Raw genomic sequence first — 18,172 nt, forward strand, 5'->3', positions numbered from 1 at the left:
CGGTAGCTTCCAGTCTACTGCGTGCAGAGCGCTGTACTGAACGCTTGGGAGTGCACAGGAAACTTAGTAGACCCGTTTCCTGCCCTCGATGAACTTCCAGTCTACTGCTTGCACCGCGCCGTACCGGGGTTCTGCTGTGAGCAGAGAGTAGTCCTGGCCACCTCCGAAGATTTTTTACCCTGAGGTTTCAGAAAGTGATTTCTTGCCTCCTTTTGTAGCATAAAATAGATTCCAATTATGCTCTTCTTAATGAAGTGGTTTCATTTTATTAATTGGGTCTCACCTGCAAGCGTTCTTGGACTTCCCTCATGGGTTTCCAAATGAGGCCTGGAATGAATTACGTTAATTAGGTGCACAAATGGAGCTGGGCGGATCCAACACGGAGCGGGCAGAGTCGCAGTCGGGGCGAGGGAGGGAAGACGGCCTTCAGACCCCAGCTCGCCCCGCCGCCGCGGCCTCCTGAAACCCACCTCCTCCAGGACCCTTCCCCGATTAGCCCCACCACCTTCAAACCCACCCACCCGGACCCTAGCGCTCGCCGCCTCCACGGCCTCCAGAAACCCACCTCCTCCAGGACCCTTCCCTGGTTACCTCCAACACCCCTAAGCCACCAGACCCCAGCTCTCCCCGCCTCCCCAGCTTCCTGAAACCCACCTCCTCCACGAGCCTTCCCTGATTAGCCCCTACATCCCCCAAACCCCCAGACCCCAGCTCTCCCCGCCTCCACCACCTCCTGAAACCCTCCTCCTCCAGGAGACCGTCCCCGATTAACCCTAATCCCCCCAAACCACCAGACCCCAGCTCTCCCCGTCTCCACCCCCCTGAAGCCACCTCCTCCAGGAGACCTTCCCCGATTAACCCTAAACCCCCCTAAACCGCCAGACCGTGGCTCTCCCCACCCCCACAGCCTGCTAAAAACCCCCCTCCTCCAGGAGACCTTGCCCAGTTAAACCCCGTCATCTTCAATCCGCCAGACTCCAGCTCTCCCCGCCCTCGGCCTCCTGAAACTCCATCTCAATCAATCAGTGTATCGATCAGTGGCATTATTGAGCGTTTACCCTGTGCAGAGCACTGTCCTAAGCCCTTTGGGGAGTACAGTACAGCGGAGTTGAATGAATTAATTATGGTATTTGTTAAGCGCTTACTATGTGCCAGGCCCCGTACTAAGCTCTGGGGTGGATCCAAGCCAATCGTGTCGGACACGGCCCCTCTCCCACGTGGGGCTCACAGTCTCGGTCTCCCTTTTACACGTGAGGTAAGTGAGGCGCAGAGAAGTGAAATGACTTGCCCAAGGTCACACAGTAGACAAGCGGCAGAGCGACATCAGAACCCGTGACCTTCTGACTTCCAGGCCCCTGATGTATGCACTATGGCATGCTGAGCTGGTATAGATGTTCCCTTCCCACCGGGAGTTAATGGTTTAGAGGGGGAGACAGACGATAAATAAGTTAAATAAGAATAAATTATGGATATAGACACGTGTCTACGTATACAGATACATAAATGTACCCAGGACCTGGATTCAAATCCCAGCTCGGCCACCTGTCTGCTGTGTGACCTGGGGCAAGTCGCTTACCTTCTCTGGGCCTCAGTTCCCTCATCAGTAAAATGGGGATGAAGATTGTGAGCCCCATGTAGGACAGGGACTGTGTCCAACCCGATTATAATAATAACGATAATGTTGGTGTTGGTTAAGCGCTTACTATGTGCCGAGCACTGTTCTAAGCGCTGGGGGACATACGGGGGAATCAGTTTGTCCCACGTGAGGCTCGCGGTCTTAATCCCCATTTCACAGATGAGGTAACTGAGGCCCAGAGAAGTGAAGTGACAGGCCCAAAGTCACACAGCTGACAGGTGGCGGAGCCGGGATTAGAACCCATGACCCTCGATTCCTAAACCCGGGCTCTTTCCACTGAGCCACACTGATTAGCTTGTATACAGCGCTTCATTACAGTGCCTGGCACATAGTAAGTGCTTAACAAATGCCACGTATGTATATACTAAAAAAAAATTGGTAATAATGATGGTATTTAAGCGCTTACTATGTGCAGGCACTGTACTAAGCACCGAGGCACAGTATTAAACACTGACATGCTCCCTGTCCACAAGCTTTCAGTCTAGTTTTGTTGGCGATAGTGGCAGCAGTGGGCGGGAGGAGGGTTGGAGGTATTTATTGAGCCCTTACTGTGTGCAGAGCACTGTACTAAGCACTTGGGAGCGTACACTAACAATAATAATGATGATGATGGTATTTGCTAAGCACTTACTCTGTGCCACGCACTGTTCTAAAAGCTGAGGTGGATACAAGGTCATCAGGTGGTCCCACAGGGGCTCGTGGTCTTCATCCCCCTTTTACAGATGAGGTAACTGAGGCCCAGAGAAGTGAAGTGACTTGCCCAAAGTCACACAGCTGACAAATGGTGGAGCCGGGATTAGAACCCATGACCTCTGACTGCCAAGCCCGGGCTTTTGGCACGCTGCTTCTTGCCAACAATAATAATAATAATAATAATAATAATGTCGGTATTAAGCGCTTACTATGGGCAGAGCACCGTTCTAAGCGCCGGGGGGGGGATATAGGGTCATCAGGTCGTCCCACGTGAGGCTCACAGTCTTAATCCCCATTTGACAGATGAGGGAACTGAGGCCCAGAGAAGTGAAGTGACTTGCCCACAGTCACACGGCTGACAAGCAAGGATTGTCTCTATCTGTTGCCGAATTGTCCATTCCAAGCGCTTAGTCCGGTGCTCTGCACATAGTAAGCGCTCAATAAATACTACTGAATGAATGAAGTCGCAGATCCGGGACTCGAATCCATGACTCTGACTCCCCAGCCCGGGCTCTTCCCACTGAGCCACGCTGCTTCTCATTAAACGGACACATTCCCTACCCACAATGAGTTTACAGTTTAGAGGGGGAGGCAGACAGAGAATAGAATAAATAGAATACAAATGAATAAATAAATGACAGATATGGATATAAATGCTGGGGGCGGGGAGGGGAGAGGCCAATGGGGCTACAATGTGCACACACACACTCAGACACACTATCCCTTGTTGTGTTGTTGCGTTGTCATGCTTAATGTTAGCAGAGGCCTGTGCTCTTTCCTCTTTCGCTTACTACGTGCCAAGCACCGTGTGCGGGACCTTGTGGGGAACGATCCGGGGAGGGCCAGAGAAAGACCGGCAGCGGTCACTCTTCCGGGCAGCCGGCTGTCCGCCCCCCGTCCATCCCCGTCCATCCACAGAGAAGCAGCGTGGCTCAGTGGAAAGAGCCTGGGCTTCGGAGTCAGAGGTCACGGGTTCGACTCTCGGCAGCCGTGTGAATGTGGGCAGGTCACTTCACTTCTCTGTGCCTCAGTGACCTCATCTGTAAAATGGGGATTAACTGTGAGCCCCACGTGGGACAACCTGATCACCCTGTATCTCCCCCAGCGCTTAGAACAGTGCTCTGCACATAGTAAGCGCTTAACAAATACCAACATTAACATTATTATTACCCCAGCACTTAGGACAGTGCTCTGCACATCGTAAGCGCTTAACATATACCAACATTAATTAATTACAAAGGGGAGGGGAATCTCTGAACCACTAGAGGTTTTCTGAGCTGCTGGGGACAGGGGGTGTCTCTGAACTTGTTGTGGGCGGGGAATATGTCTGTTTATTGTTGAAGAATGTCTCCTTCTCTAGGCTCTAAGCTCATTGTGGGCAGGGACTGCGCCTGCTTATTGTTCTACTGTCCTCTCCCGAGCGCTTAGTACAGTGCTCTGCACACTGCGTGGCTCAGTGGAAAGAGCCCGGGCTTCGGAGTATTTAAATAAATACAACTGAGTGAATGAAAAAGCCACTGGGGGTTCTCTGACCTGCTGGGGAGGGGGTGGACTCTGAGCCACCAGAGGTTCTCTGAGCTGTTGGGGGTCTCTGAGCTGCTTTTGGGGGGGGGGGTCTCTGAGTGTCAGAGGTTGTGTGAACAGCTGCTGGAGGGCGGGAGGGGAAGCTTTTCTCTGGCCAAGCATCTCTGCCCAGCCCAGGGGTCAGCTCTCCGGGGTCTGCGGTGGTGGCCGGGAGGCTGGACCCCCATCCCGGACGCCAGAACCCCTCCCGGCCTCTGCCCGGAGCGGCGAGACGGAGGGGTCGGGCTGGGGGCGAGAGCCCCGTCCCAGCCCACCCACCTCAAAACAACAATGATAATAATAATAATTACCTGTGTGCCAGGCACTGTGCTGGGGTAGTTACCAGCTAATAAGGCTGGACACTGTCCCTGTCGTTCATTCATTCAATCGTATTTATTGATCGCTTACCGTATGCAGAGCACTGTACTAAGCGCTTGGGAGAGGACAGTAGAACAATAAGCAGGCGCAGTCCCTGCCCACAATGAGCTTAGAGCCTAGAGAAGGAGACATTCATAGAAATAAATAAATCACAGGTATGGACGTAAGTGCTGAGGGACTGGGACGGGGGATGAATAAAGCCACCTAGGGCTCACAGTCTTAATCCGGAGATGAGGGGATTGAGGCCCAGAGAAGTGAAGTGACTTGCCTAGGGTCACACAGCAGCCACCTGACGGAGCGGGGATTAGAACCCGGGTCCTTCCGACTCCCAGGCCCGGGCTTTAGCCACTAGGCCTCGCTGACCTACCCCTGTCCGCCTGCCACACCCTCCCTCCTCTCGGCTCCGCCCTGGGAACAGTCCTGCCCCGATCCCCGCCTCGGTTTCCCCACCGCCTGGACTCAGCCGGCATCCCGGAATCTCCGCACAGAGACCGTCGGCGGCCCGCGGTTCCCCGAGGCCCGGAGAGGCCGAGATCGGAATCGTTTTAGCGGCATTGACCGCAGCTTTATCTGACTTCCCTTAATTGGAAAATAAAGAGATGAAACGATGCCCATAACACGGTTGAATAATTCATCTCCGTGGCAGCCGGAGTTGTGGGGTCGGAGGCGGGGAAATCCGCCCGTGAGGTGGAGCGGCGGGAATTCATTCATTCAATCGCATTTACTGAGCGCTTACTGTGTGCGGGGCACTGTATTAAGCGCTTGGAATCTACAGTAAGGCAGTAGAGACAATCCCTGCTCACAACGTACAGTCTGGAGCGGGGCAGACGGACATCAGAACGAGTAAACAGGCATCGATATGTCTGTCCGCGGATTGGGGCGGCAGCAGATCGGGGAGGATTGGAGAGGGAGCACGGGGTTCTCATCCCGGCTTTGCCCATTCGGCTGCTGCGTGACCTCTGGAAAGTCACCTTTCTGTGCCTCAGTTTCTCCTCATCTGTAAAATAGGGATCCAGTACTCGTTCTCCCTCGCCACCTAGACCCGGGAGTCCATGTGGGCCAGAGATCGGGTTCAAACTGATCACTTTGTGCCTGCCCCAGGGCTTAGCGCAGTGCTTGGCACAGAATAAACCCTCAGTCCACACCCTCCCTTTTCTCGTCTTCCCCACGCGATCCCGCGTCAACCCCGAGGTGGGACACTCACTCCGGGAAGGGAGTCGAGAGTGGTTCAAAGCCGACAATTGGAAGTTTTCATCTGTGGGGAATGATAATGATAATGACGGTACTTGTTAAGCGCTTATTATGCGCCAAGCACTGTTCTAAGCACTGGACACTGTTCTAAGCGCTGGAAAAATATGGATGTGGCCTCTCCCATTGTCTCGTGTGGCGGTTCCCCCTACCCTCCACCCCCGCCCACTTAGGTCACTAAAATCGGCAAGCTGGAAAAAGGCCTCACCGGGTCATCTAGTAATAATAATAATAATGGTGGTATTTGTTAAGCGCTTACTATGTGCAAAGCACTGTTCTAAGCGCTGGGGGGATACAAGGTCATCAGGATGTCCCACGTGGGGCTCGCAGTTTTAAGCCCCATTTTACAGATGAGGTAACTGAAGCACGGAGAAGTGAAGCGACTTGCCCAAAGTCACACAGCTGGCAAGCGGAGGGGCCGGAATTAGAACCCACAACCTCTGACTCCCAAGCCTGGGCTCTTTCCACTGAGCCACGCTGCCTCTGCCTTCAGCCAGGAGGGCACAAACCCACCTGGAAAGAGAATCTTTAGTTCTCTTAGGGTCTCTACAGAGACAAAGCCGCCAGTCTCTTCTCATCACCGGCTCGCGCGTTACGGATTCATTTATCCCAACTGGAACCAGGTCGATTTACATCCGCTCGTCTCCCCCTGTTAGATTGAAGCTCCTCGTTAAGGTCTTTTGTAAGCAGAGATCGAATCTGCTACTTTTAGTGGACTCTCCCAAGCACTTAATCCGACGTTCTGCAAACGGGAGGCGCCCAGCACAGTGCCCTACACACAGGGCACGCACCTCTGACCCGTCTCTCCTTCCCCGCAGCTGTCCGGCGGAGCGGATGGGATGTGTCGTCGGGGCCGCGTCTGAGGGGCCGAGGGGGCTCGGGGCGCTCCCGGGACGGACGCGGGGTCCCCGCGCCGGGGGCCGGGAGCCGGAGCACGATGTCCACGGAGACCGAGCTGCAGGTGGCCGTGAGGGCCGGCACCAGGAGGGACTCACGCAGGAAAGGTAGGGGTCGCCGGCTGCCGCCCGCCGGGACCGGACTCTCCGCCGAGGGGTTTCCGCTCGTCCGGGGCCGCGGCCGTTGGTGGGCCGGAGCCTCGGTCCGTCCGAGGTCGCGGACACCAGGGACCAGAAGCACAGACCTCCACTCAATCCGCAGAGCTCAGACACCGCAGGGGCCCGGGCCCGGTGGTTCCGCGGCCTAGGCGAGTGATCCCACCCCCCCGGCTTCCTTAGGACGGCGGGCCAGTCGCCGGACCTTTCTGAGCCTCAGTTTCCTCCTCCGATCTTACTCTCCCCACCTCATGAGAATTTGGGGAGAAGAAAATGATAGTACCCACCTGAAAGTGCACTGGGGAAACAAATGATGGATCTCTTATTATTGTGGCTAAGTGGAAAGAGCCTGGGCTTCGGAGTCAGAGGTCATGGGTTCGACTCCCGGTTCTGCCACTTGTCAGCCGTGTGACTGTGGGCGAGTCACTTCACTTCTCTGTGCCTCAGTGACCTCATCTGGAAAATGGGGATTAACGGTGAGCCTCACGTGGGACAACCTGATCACCCTGTATCTACCCCAGCGCTTAGATCAGTGCTCTGCACATAGTAAGCGCTTAAATACCAACATTATTATAAGTAGTAGTAAAGCTCTCATCCCCACGATTAACGTCCCAAAGCAGGCCCTCCATCCCATATCCTGGTTTGAGCAAGGAGAGAGGGGGCGGGGGCGGAGGCCTCGATTGCAGCCCAGCCCTGAGGGCTGACCGTCCCCCCACACCCGCTCACTGGGTGGTTGCACCCCGAGGATGTGAGCTCCCTCCTCCAGTGAGAGCTGAGGGGGCTACCTGACCCTTGGGCGGGCAGGTTGCCGGGGGCCTCCTTGCAGGGTCCAAAGGGCCGGAAACAGGCCCTCTCTTTGGGCAGGGACCGCAGAGATGGTCAGTCACAATCACCTGCCTTGTTGGGCCTGGGGCTGAGTTAGCACTCCTGCGGACCCCGGGCCGGTGGACTTATTGGGGACCCTCGATCCCGGGTCCCTGGGTTAATCCAGCCCCAGGAACACCCACGCGGGATGGCATTCCAAGAGCTCTGAGCCCCTTCGTTCCTCTGGTAGTTCAACCACTTCCGCCCTTCGGATGGTCCCCCCAACCCTCTGCCCCCACCGACTTAGGTCACTGGAGAATCGGCCAGCTGGAAAAAGGCCTCACTGGGTCATCTAGTCCATCCCTCTGCCTCCAGCCAGGAGGGCACAAACCTGGCTGGAAAGAGAAGAATCTTCAGTCCTGTCAGGGTCTCTGCAGAGACAAAGCTGGCAGTCTCCTCTCATCACCAGACTGATCAGCCCCTGTCTGCTTGGCCCAGAACACACGTGCTGCCCCCCCTTTTACTCTCTCTCACTCTTTCTCTCTCCCTTCCTCCATCTCTTTTTTACAATTTCTCTCTCTCCCTCTTTCTCTCTCCTTCTCTCTCCCTCTTCTTTCACTCTCCCTTTCTCTCTCCCTTTCTTTCTCTCTTTCTCTTTTACTCTCTCCCTTCCTCCATCTCTCTTTTTTACTCTTTCTCTCAATTTCTCTCTCTCTTTCTCTTCTTTCTCTATCCCTCTTCTTTTCACTCTCCCTTTCTCTCTCCCTTTCTTTCTCTCTTTCTTTCTCTCTCTTTCTCTTTTACTATCTCTCTCCCTTCCTCCATCTCTCTCTCTTTTACCCTCTTTCTCTCTCTTTCTCTTTTACCCTCTTTCTCCGTCCCTTCTTCCATCTCTCTCTTTTTTACTCTTTCCTTCTCTCAATTTCTCTCTCTTCCTCTTCATCTCTCTATCCCTCTTCTTTCACTCTCCCTTTCTTTCTCTCTTTCTCTTTTATTATCTCTCTCCCTTCCTCCATCTCTCTTTTTTACTCTTTCTCTCTCTCAATTTTTCTCTCTCTTCCTCTTCTTTCTCTCTCTATCCCTCTTCTTTCACTCTCCCTTTCTCTCTCCCTTTCTTTTTCTCTTTTACTATCTCTCTCCCTTCCTCCATCTCTCTTTTACACTCTTTCTCCCTCTCTCTTTCTCTTTTACTCTCTTCCTCCCTCCCTCCCTCCCTCCCTCCATCTCTCTCTTTTACTCTCTTTCTCTCTCCCTTCCTCCCCCTCTCCCTCCCTCTCTCCCTCCTTCTCTCCCTCCCTCTCTCTGTCTCTCCCCCTCACAATGGGACTCCAGGAGGAACCATACTCTGGTCGCCCTAAGCACTGGGGAGAGCAGAGTAGAAGGAAGACACTTATTCCCTGACCCCAAGGAACTTCCCGTGTAATGGGGCAGACAGCGGACGGACCCCCCGACGGACGGTCATTCAGACGGAGACAGTCAGGCAGACAGAAATCACTTACTAAGAGTACAGCAGGAGGAAGAACAAGGAGAGAACAGGAAGGAATAGGAAAGTGTCAGAATGAAGGAGATGAGTAAGTACTTGAATATATGAATAAATGTTCAGAGGCGCAGATGAGAATGATAATAAAAGCATGTAAAGTACATAAGTACAGACAGTGGATGTGGGAGGCATGACTGAGGTGTCAGAGGGGAGAGCTGTGGTTTGGCGGGTTTGGGGATTTGGGGGGTTAATCAGGGAAGGTCTTCTGGGGGAGGCGGGTTTCAGGAGGCTGTGGAAGTGGGGAGAGCTGGGATCTGGCGGTTTGGGGGTGTTGGGGGGTGAATCAGGGAAGGTCTCCTAGAAGAGGTGGGTTTCAGAGGGGTGGAAGAGGTGGGGAGAGCTGGGATCTGGCGGTTTGGGGGTTTGGGGGGTTAATCAGCGAAGGTCTCCCGGTGGAGGTGGATTTCAGGAGGCTGTGGAAGTGGGGAGAGCTGGGATCTGGCAGTTCGGGGGTGTTGGGGGTTAAGCAGGGAAGGTCTTCTGGCGGAGGTGGGTATCAGGAGGCGAAGGAGGATAGGGGAGAGCCGAGGTCTGCTGAACCCGAAGGGGGAAGGAGGAGTTCCAGCCCAGAGGAAGTGTGTGAACGAGGTAGGGGGTGGAGAAGAGGGATGGTGGAAAGGCTGGCCTGGGGGAACCGGAGAGAGGGAGTCGAGGGCCTGGGGGTGAAGACAGCAGATAGGAAAGATGTTGGTATTTGTTAAGCGCTTACTATGTGCCGAGCACCGTTCTAAGCGCTGGGGTAGACACAGGGGAATCAGGTTGTCCCACGTGGGGCTCACAGTCTTAATCCCCATTTTACAGATGAGGGAACTGAGGCACCGAGAAGTTAAGTGACTTGCCCAAAGTCACACAGCTGGCAAGTGGCAGAGCCGGGGTTTGAACCCATGACCTCTGACTCCAAAGCCCGTGCTCTTTCCAGTGAGCCACGCTGCTCGCCAGTCGAAACCGGGAGCCGACCCAGTGGAAATTCGGCGCCGGCTTGGTTTTTCCGTCCCCAAGATTCCCCTTCGGGCGGCGATGCCATTTACGAATTGCTCGTTGGGATTCCGTGACTGGTCTCCTCCGCCCTACATTCCGTGGAATCTCGAGTCAGACGGTGTTCGCAAATTGCAGATCTCAGTGTCAATTTACGGGCCTCCTGGAGGTTGTCAGTCTGTCTGCATCCGTCTTCGTAGGTTGATTTCCACTGCCTTTTCCGTAGGAGCCGAGGCGGTGGGGAGGTCTGTGCTGGGCGCCTCCCCCACCCTGACAGCCACTCTGGGTGCACCGAGTCAGGGTAACCCTGAAGCCGACAGCCAGAAGAAACGTTGAGAGGCACTTTAGTCCAATTCAGTTCATTCGGTTGGATTTATTGAGCACTTATTGTGTACGGAGTGCTGTACTGAGCGCTTGGGAGAGGACAATACAACGATAGACACATTCCCTGCCCACAACGAGCGGTACGGCACGTTCATATGCAAACGCACCTGGAGTTGACGATTCAGGGTTTTACTCAGGCATAATAATATCGGTGTATTTATCAGCGTTTACTATGCGTTTTGTGCTGGGGTAGATGCTCCATAAGCAGATTGGACACATTCCCTGCCCCACACGGGGCTCCCCATTTTATAGATGAAGAAACCAAGGCTCAGAGGAAGTGAAATGACTTACCCAAGGTCACGCAGCAGCGAACGGCAGAGCCGGGATTAGAGCATCGGTGGGAGGGAGGGATGCTGAGACACCGCCCCTGCTGCCCCTCTAGATTGGAAGTCGCCTGTGGGCAGGGAACGTGTCTACCAACTCTCTTGTCCCCTCCCAGGCGCTCAGTACGGTGCTTTACACACAGTACACCGGAGGTTCCTTGAGGGCAGGAATCGTGTCTATTAACTTCATTGTCCTCTTCCAAGCACTCTGTACAGCGCTCTGCACACAGTGGACTGGAAGCTCTTTGACAGCAAGGCTCGTGTCTACTAACTCCTCCTCTCCCAAGCGCTCAGTACAGTGCTCTGCACGCGGTAGACCATGAGCTCCTCACAGGGAGGGACTGTGTCTATGGTAGAGCTTCAGCTTCTCGAAGGCAGGACAGCATGGAGTAATAGAGAAGCAGCATGACGTAGCGGATAGAGCGCGGTCGTGGGGGTCAGAAGGTCTTGGGTTCTAATCCCAGCTCCGCCCCGTGTCTGCTGGGTGACCTTGAGCAAGTCAATTCACTTCTCTGTGCCTCAGTTCCCTCATCTGTAAAATGGCGATTAAGACTACGAGCCCCACGTGGGACAACCTGATTACCTTGTATCTACCCCAGCGCTCAGAGCAGTGCTTGGCAAATAGTAAGCGCTTAACAAATACCAGAATTATTTATTATTATCATTATTATTCTGTGTGCCTCAGTTACCTCATCTGCAGATAAAGATTGAAACTGTGAGCCCTACATGAGACGGGGACCGTGTCCCACCTGATCTGCTTGTATTCAATCGTATTTATTGAGCACTTCTTACAGTGTGCAGAGCACTGTACTAAGCGCTTGGGAAAGTATAATATAACAATAAACATGAGAGCAGCGTGACTTAGTGGAAAGAGCACGGGCTTGGGAGTCAGAGGTCGTGGGTTCGAATCCCAGCTCTACCACTTGTCATCTGTGTGACTTGGGGCCAGTCACTTCACTTCTCTGTGCCTCAGTGACCTCATCTGTCAAATGGGGATGAAGACTGGGAGCCCCACGTGGGACAACCTGATGACCTTGTATCTCCCCCAGCGCTTAGAACAGTGCTTGGCACATAGGAAGCGCTCAACAAGTACATCATCATTATTATTGTTATTATTAGAGAGACAAAATCCCTGCCCTCCACGAGCTCCCCGGCGCGTATGCGATGCTTGGCACGTAGTGAGTGCTTAACGCATGATTTGTGTTTCCTAAGCGCTCAGTAGAGTGCTCTGCACACAGTCGGCACCTCAGTGCGTATTACTGATGGATTGACGGGGGTCCATCTGCGTCCTTCTGGGACTTGCTGTCAATTCTGGGTCCTCATTTCAGGGGGCTGGATTGAGGAAGTCTTTTCTCGGCGACAGCTGTGTAGATATAATTAAGGATACATGAATATAAAAATACCTGCTATCTCCAATTACTTTCTCAAAGGAGCGGGCACGGAGGAGGGGGAGGATTCTATTTCAGGTGTCTAAGACAGACACCTTAAGGGAAGCAGTCAAATGGAGGCCCTGTCTATCTGTCACTCAGCGGAGGTGACGGGCTCTCGAGTTGATCTCCCCCCTTCGCAGCTGCTCCTCCTCCTCCGCCTCTCTGTCAAGTCACTTCACGGCTTCTCTCCCACGCTAGACTGGAAGCTCCTCGGCAGCCGGGATCATATCTACAGTCAGGGTCTCCCTAGCATTCAGTACAGTGCTCTACATGATAATAATAATAATGATGATAATAATGATAAAGATGGTATTGGTTAAGCGCTTATCGTTCGTCCAGTCACATTTATTTAGTGCTCACTGTGGGCAGAGCACCGTACTAAGCGCTTGGAAAGTGTAATTCAGCAGCGGAGACAATCCCTCCCCAACAACGGCCTCGCCGTCTAGCTTAGTATGTGTCGAGCGCTGTTCGAAGCACTGGGGTAGATGCAAGCTAATCAGGTTGGACGCAGGCCCCGTCCCACGTGAGGCTCAGAGTCTCACCTCCCATTTTACGGATGAGGTAACTGAGTCACAGAGAGGTTAAGTGACTCGCCCAAGGTCACACAGCAGACAGGCGGTTCTGGAACTCCCAGGCCCGTGCTTTATTCACTAGGCCGTTCACTAACTCTGCTGTCCTCTCCCACGTGCTCAGTACAGCACTCAGCACACAGTAATAATAATAATGTTGATATTTGTTAAGCGCTTACTATGTGCAGAGCACTGTTCTAAGCGCTGGGGGAGATGCAGGGTCATCAGGTCGTCCCACGTGAGACTCACAGTCTTAATCCGCATTTTACAGATGAGGTCACTGGGGCACAGAGAAGTTGAGTGCCTTGCCTAAAGTCACCCAGCTGACAAGTGGCGGAGCTGGGATTCGAACCCATGACCTCTGACTCCCAAGCCCGTGCTCTTTCCACTGAGCCATGCTGCTTCTCTGTAGTTTGGAAGCTCCTCGAGGGCGGGGGGATGGCGCCTACTAATTCTCCTGTAACTGTCCCAAGCGGTCAGTACAGTGCTCAGCACACGGTAGACTGGAACCTCCTTGAGAGCAGGGATCGTGTTTCACTGTAGTCTCCCGAGGGCTCAGGGCAGCAATCTGCAGAGAGTTAGCGCTCAGGTAATACCACAGATGTCTGGTCGATCTTCATAACATCTCTGAGAGACAGGGAGAGGCGAAGATGTTTTCCCTTTAGTCCGTAGGAGGAAACTGAGGCTCAGAGAGGTTAGGTGACTTGCCCAAGGTCACCCAGCAGGGGATTTTTGAGGAATCCGCTCGCTATTCTCCGGTTTGAGCCGGCAGCCCCGGTCAGCGTTTGGGCTGGACGTGGCGCCCGGGGGCCGGCCTGAGCGGGGAAAGGGAGGGTCGAAGCCGGCCCATCTGCTTCTGTGTCCGTTCCTGCCCGCCGCCCGGCCCTGCCCATCCATCTCCTCCCTCTGTCTGTCCGCGCCCTCCTGCCATCCCTGCGTTCCCGTCGTCCCTGCCCATCCATCCCCCTCCGCCGTCCGGCCCTCGCTTCCCGCCGACCCGTCCCCTCCGTCCGCGCCCGCCCGTGCCCGCCCGAGCCTGCGTGTGCTCCCGCGGTGCAGGGCAGGGCCGCAGCGAGGCCGCTCTGATCCGGCGCTTCAAGGGGGACGGGGCCCGCTACAAGGCCAAGCTGATCGGCGTGGACGAGGTGGCCGCCGCCCGGGGAGACAAGCTGTGCCAGGACGCCATGATGAAGCTCAAGGTGCGGGCGCCGCCCGGGGCAGGGCGAGGGGTGGCGGTCGGGGCGGGGGCAAAGGGAGCATGGGGCGGGTGAGGGCACAGGCCAGCTATAAAGCTTTCCCAAAAGATCACGCAAATCCCCTCCATCTGTGATGTCAGTGCCCCCAAGGGGAATCAGTGCCCGTGGGAGGGCCGTGAGGATGGGGCGTCAACTCCCAGAAGGGGTCCGGGAGGACAGAGGGTCAGTACCCGTGAAGCGGGCTGAGGACGGGGAGTCAGCACCCGCAGCGTAGCTGGGTTTTTCACTCACTCTCCGACGGTTCCTACTCCGCTGGTTTAACCGTGCCCATCGGTCAATCGCTCAGTGGTATTTATTGAGCGCTTACTGTGTGCAAAGCACTATACTAAGCTCTTGGGAGAGGACAACGGTGTCGGTAGGTATGTTCCCTGCCCACAAGAAGCTCCCCATCTAGAGACGTCTCCCCTATCTAAAGACCCTCCCTTGCCCTCCGGTTATGGCCCCGTCTCCCTCCTACCCTTCCTCTCCAAACTCCTGGAGCGAGTCGTCTCCGCCCGCCGCCTCCCCTTCGCCTCCTCCGGTTCTCTCCTGGACGCCCCCCAATCTGGCTTCCGTCCCTTTCGCTCCACCGAAACCGCCCTGTCAAAGGTCACCGATCACAGGGGAGCAGCGTGGCTCCGTGGAAAGAGCGCGGGCTTGGGAGCCCGAGGTCGTGGCTTCTAATCCCGGCTCCGCCACTTGAAGCGAGCTAGCCGCTTCACTTCTCTGGGCCTCAGCGACCTCATCTGTCAAACGGGGATGAAGACTGTGAGCCCCACGGGGGACAACCTGATTATCTTGTATCTCCCCCAGCGTGTAGAACAGTGCTCGGCACAGAGTAAGCACTGAACGAATACCATTATTATTACTGTTATTTCCTTGCCCGATCCAACAGCCTCCACTCCACCCTAATCCTCCTCGACCTCTCGGCTGTCTTTGACCCCGTGGACCGTCCCCTTCTCCTGGGAACGATACCCGACCTCGGCTTCACTGACTCTGTCCTCTCCTGGTTCTCCTCCTAAAAAAAAAAAAGAAGTTGGTATTTGTTAAGCGCTTACTATGTGCCGAGCACTGTTCTAAGCGCTGGGATAGATACAGGGTAATCAGGTTGTCCCACGTGAGGCTCACGGTTAATCCCCATTTTACAGATGAGGGAACTGAGGCCCAGAGAAGTGAAGTGACTCGCCCACAGTCACACAGCTGACAAGTGGCGGAGCCGGGATTCGGACCCATGACCTCTGACTCCCAAGCCCGTGCTCTTTCCACTGAGCCACGCTGCTCTCTGGACGCTCATTCTCAGCGTCCTTCGTGGGCTCCTCCTCTGCCCCCCACCCCCCCAACTCTGGGGGTCCCTCAAGATTCATTTCTGGGTGCCCTTCTATCCCCATCTACACCCGCTGACCGATGATCTCCTTGACCTACTCCATCCTAATCCTCCTCGACCACTGAGCTGGCGTGGACGCCTCTGACCGCCCCACCTTCTGGGCGCACCGTCCAACCTCGGCTCCACCGACGCTATCCCCTCCTGGTTCTCCTCCCGACTCTCCGGCCGCTCATCCGCCGTCTCTTTTGCGGACTCCTCCTCCGCCTCCCCACTGGGGGAATCCCTCAAGGTCTGGGTCCCCTCCTAGTCTTCCCAAACCCGCTCCCTCGGACAGCTCATTCTCCCCCATGGCTCCGTCAGCCATCCTTTCATCGATGATTCCCAAATCTACCTCTCGAACCCCAACCCCCGCCGTCTCGCGTTTCCTCCTAATGACTACGACTACTAACGATGATGGGAATAATAATCGCGGTTGTGGTTAAACACTTACTATTCACGTCCACGTCGAACAAACTCCTCACCGTCGGCTCTAGAGCAGTCGGTCGGCTCTCCCCCTCCTCCTACCTCCCCTCACCGGTCTCCTACTCCGGCCCAGCCCTCATTCTTCGCTCCTCCAGCCCCAGCTTACTCACCGTCTCCCGATCTCGTCCGACTCTCCGCTGACCTCTGGCCCACGTCCTGCCCCCGTCCCGGTACTCCCTCCCTCGCTCGTATCTGGCAGATCATCACTCTCCGCACCCCGAAAGCCCTCCTAAAATCACGTCTCCTCCGAGGCCTTCCCTGATCAAGACTTCGTTTCCCTTCGTTGTCGGTTCACTCCGTCGTGTACCCCTTAAATAATTATGGTATTTGTTAAGCTGTGTGCCAGGCACTGTACTAAGCGCTGAGGTGGATACAGACAAATCAGGTTGGACACAGTTCCTGTCCTTCAGAGGGCTCCCAGTCTTAATCCCCTTAACCCCTGCCCCACGGCAGTTACGTCCGTATCCTTGGATATCGCTGCCCTCCCTGTCGTTTATTTCATCGTCCGTCTCCCCCTCTAGACTGTGAGTGGACGGGGATCGTGTCGACCAACAGAATTATATTGTACTCTCCCAAGCGCTCGACACAGTGCTCTGCCCACAGTAAGCACTCAAGAAATGCCACCGATGGATGTCAGGCCCCAGGGGTGGCGGTCTGGGGGTCAGGGCTGTGGGGTGGTCATGGGACGGGGCGTCCGGAACGGGACGCGTAAGGACAGTGGGGACGGGGCATTAAGGCCGTGGGGCGGCTGCGGGACGGGGCGTCGTGGCCGTGCGGACGGGATGTGTCGGGTGCGGGGAGATGTGACCGGAGGGACGCGGCGTGGCTCCGGGGCCGGCGGGATCAACGGCTCCCCGTGCCCGACGGTCGCGGGGAGGCCGGTAGTCTGGCGGCCCCGCCTGGGCTCCGAGCTGCCGGCCGGTCCGGAGGGGGAGCCGGACCGAGACAGCGCTCAGTACGGTGCTCTGCGCAACGGAAGCGTTCAATAAATTCGACTGTCCCTGACCGACAGGGAGAGAAGAGGGATGGAGGTGGGAGTGGGGAGGGAGGAACCTGGAAGGGAGGGGAACGGGGAGGTAGGGAGAGAGCAGGGTGCGGGGGTCGGGGGGGGGGGGACTCTGGGATGCGAGGAGGAGGCAGGGGGAGCAGTGTGTGACTGAGGCCGCCGGCCTGGTTTCTCGACAGGGCGTGGTCGCGGGGGCCCGGGCCAAGGGGGAGCACAAACAGAAAATCTTCCTGACCGTCTCCTTCGGAGGGATCAAGATCTTCGACGAGAAGACGGGGGTGAGTCCCACGGGCTGATTCCCCGGGGGTGGGGAAGATGGGGGGCCCGACAGGTCGGATGGGAGGCGTCATTCAGTCATTCAATAGTATTTACTGAGCCCTTACTATGTGCAGAGCACTGTACCAAGCGCTTGGAATGTACAGTTCGGCAACAGATAGAGACAATCCCTGCCCACTGACGGGCTTACGGTCGGAGGCCTGCGTGGGCGGGCGTCGAGGGAGCCGGAAGGTGTCCGACGAGGCCCCGCTGGGGGGCCCGGAGACCCCTGGAGGCTTGAGAGCCGTCGGCCCAAAGACCCCCCGACGAGGGCTGACGTTTATCGGGACATTCGTCAACTGGGTGCACCCACCGCCCGACTCTGGTGTCTCCCGCGTCCGGTTGTCCACCTCAACAGCCCAAAGGGCACAGGGGGATGCCCGAGGTCCGGCGGATGCTGAGCCGTCCGGCGGGAGAGGGGCAGCGGGAGAGCACCGCGCGGCGGGAGCCGAGCCTCACCGCATCCGGCCGCCGTCATCCCACCTCTTGCAGAGGGGCCGTGCCCTCTGGGCTCACCGGGGCGACCGGCAGCCCTGACCCCGTCCATTCATTCAATCTGTTGTATTTATTGGGCACTTACAGTGTGCAGAGCACTGTACTAAGCACTAGAGAGAGTACAATACAACAATAAACAGGCACATTTCCTGCTCACAGTGAACTTCCAGTCCATCCAGATGGCCCTCCATTCCCTCCCTCCTGTCCCCCCCCCCGCAGCTGCTGTTCACCCGGTCATTTAATCAGGGCAGAAGCGGGCGTTTTGGGGGGTGGGGGAGCCCAGTGTCCTCGTACAGCTCCCCTGGCTGGATCGGGTGTGGGAGGGGACTCCCACCCCTCAAAGCGATGGACCCGAGTCCAGCCTGAGGTCTCCCGCGCTTGGGGACGGCGTCCGTCTGGTCGGACGGCAGCGAGGCGCCAAGACCCTGGTGACCTGCTCGGGGAAGTGAGCTTGGTCCTGGGGATCAGAAGGTCTTGGGTTCTTATCCCGGCTTGGCCACTTGTCTGCTGGATGACCTTGGGCAAGTCACTTCACTTCTCTGTGCCTCAGTTACCTCATCTCTAAAGTGGGGAATGAAACCGTGAGCCCCACGTGGGATAGGGACTGTGACCAACCCGATTTGTTGTGTCCACCCCAGTGTTTAGAACAGTGCCTGGCACACGGTAAGCACTTAACAAAT

General features: G+C 55.9%; 1 protein-coding gene across 2 annotated transcripts in view; it reads left to right on the forward strand.

Moving 5' to 3' along the window:
- The window catches only part of DAB1 (DAB adaptor protein 1), a 111,739-nt gene that overhangs the window by 71,698 nt on the left and 21,869 nt on the right, over nt 1-18,172 (forward strand). For both annotated transcript variants that reach the window (XM_029046709.1, XM_029046715.1), the window contains exons 3-5: nt 6,337-6,522; nt 13,655-13,794; nt 16,862-16,960. In XM_029046709.1, the coding sequence (XP_028902542.1) occupies nt 6,456-6,522; nt 13,655-13,794; nt 16,862-16,960 (306 nt within the window). In that variant the 5' untranslated portion in view covers nt 6,337-6,455. The remainder of the gene's footprint in view (nt 1-6,336; nt 6,523-13,654; nt 13,795-16,861; nt 16,961-18,172) is intronic.

The sequence above is a fragment of the Ornithorhynchus anatinus genome, chromosome 18 (genome assembly GCF_004115215.2).
Source record: "Ornithorhynchus anatinus isolate Pmale09 chromosome 18, mOrnAna1.pri.v4, whole genome shotgun sequence".
In the NCBI taxonomy this organism is placed as follows: domain Eukaryota; kingdom Metazoa; phylum Chordata; class Mammalia; order Monotremata; family Ornithorhynchidae; genus Ornithorhynchus; species Ornithorhynchus anatinus.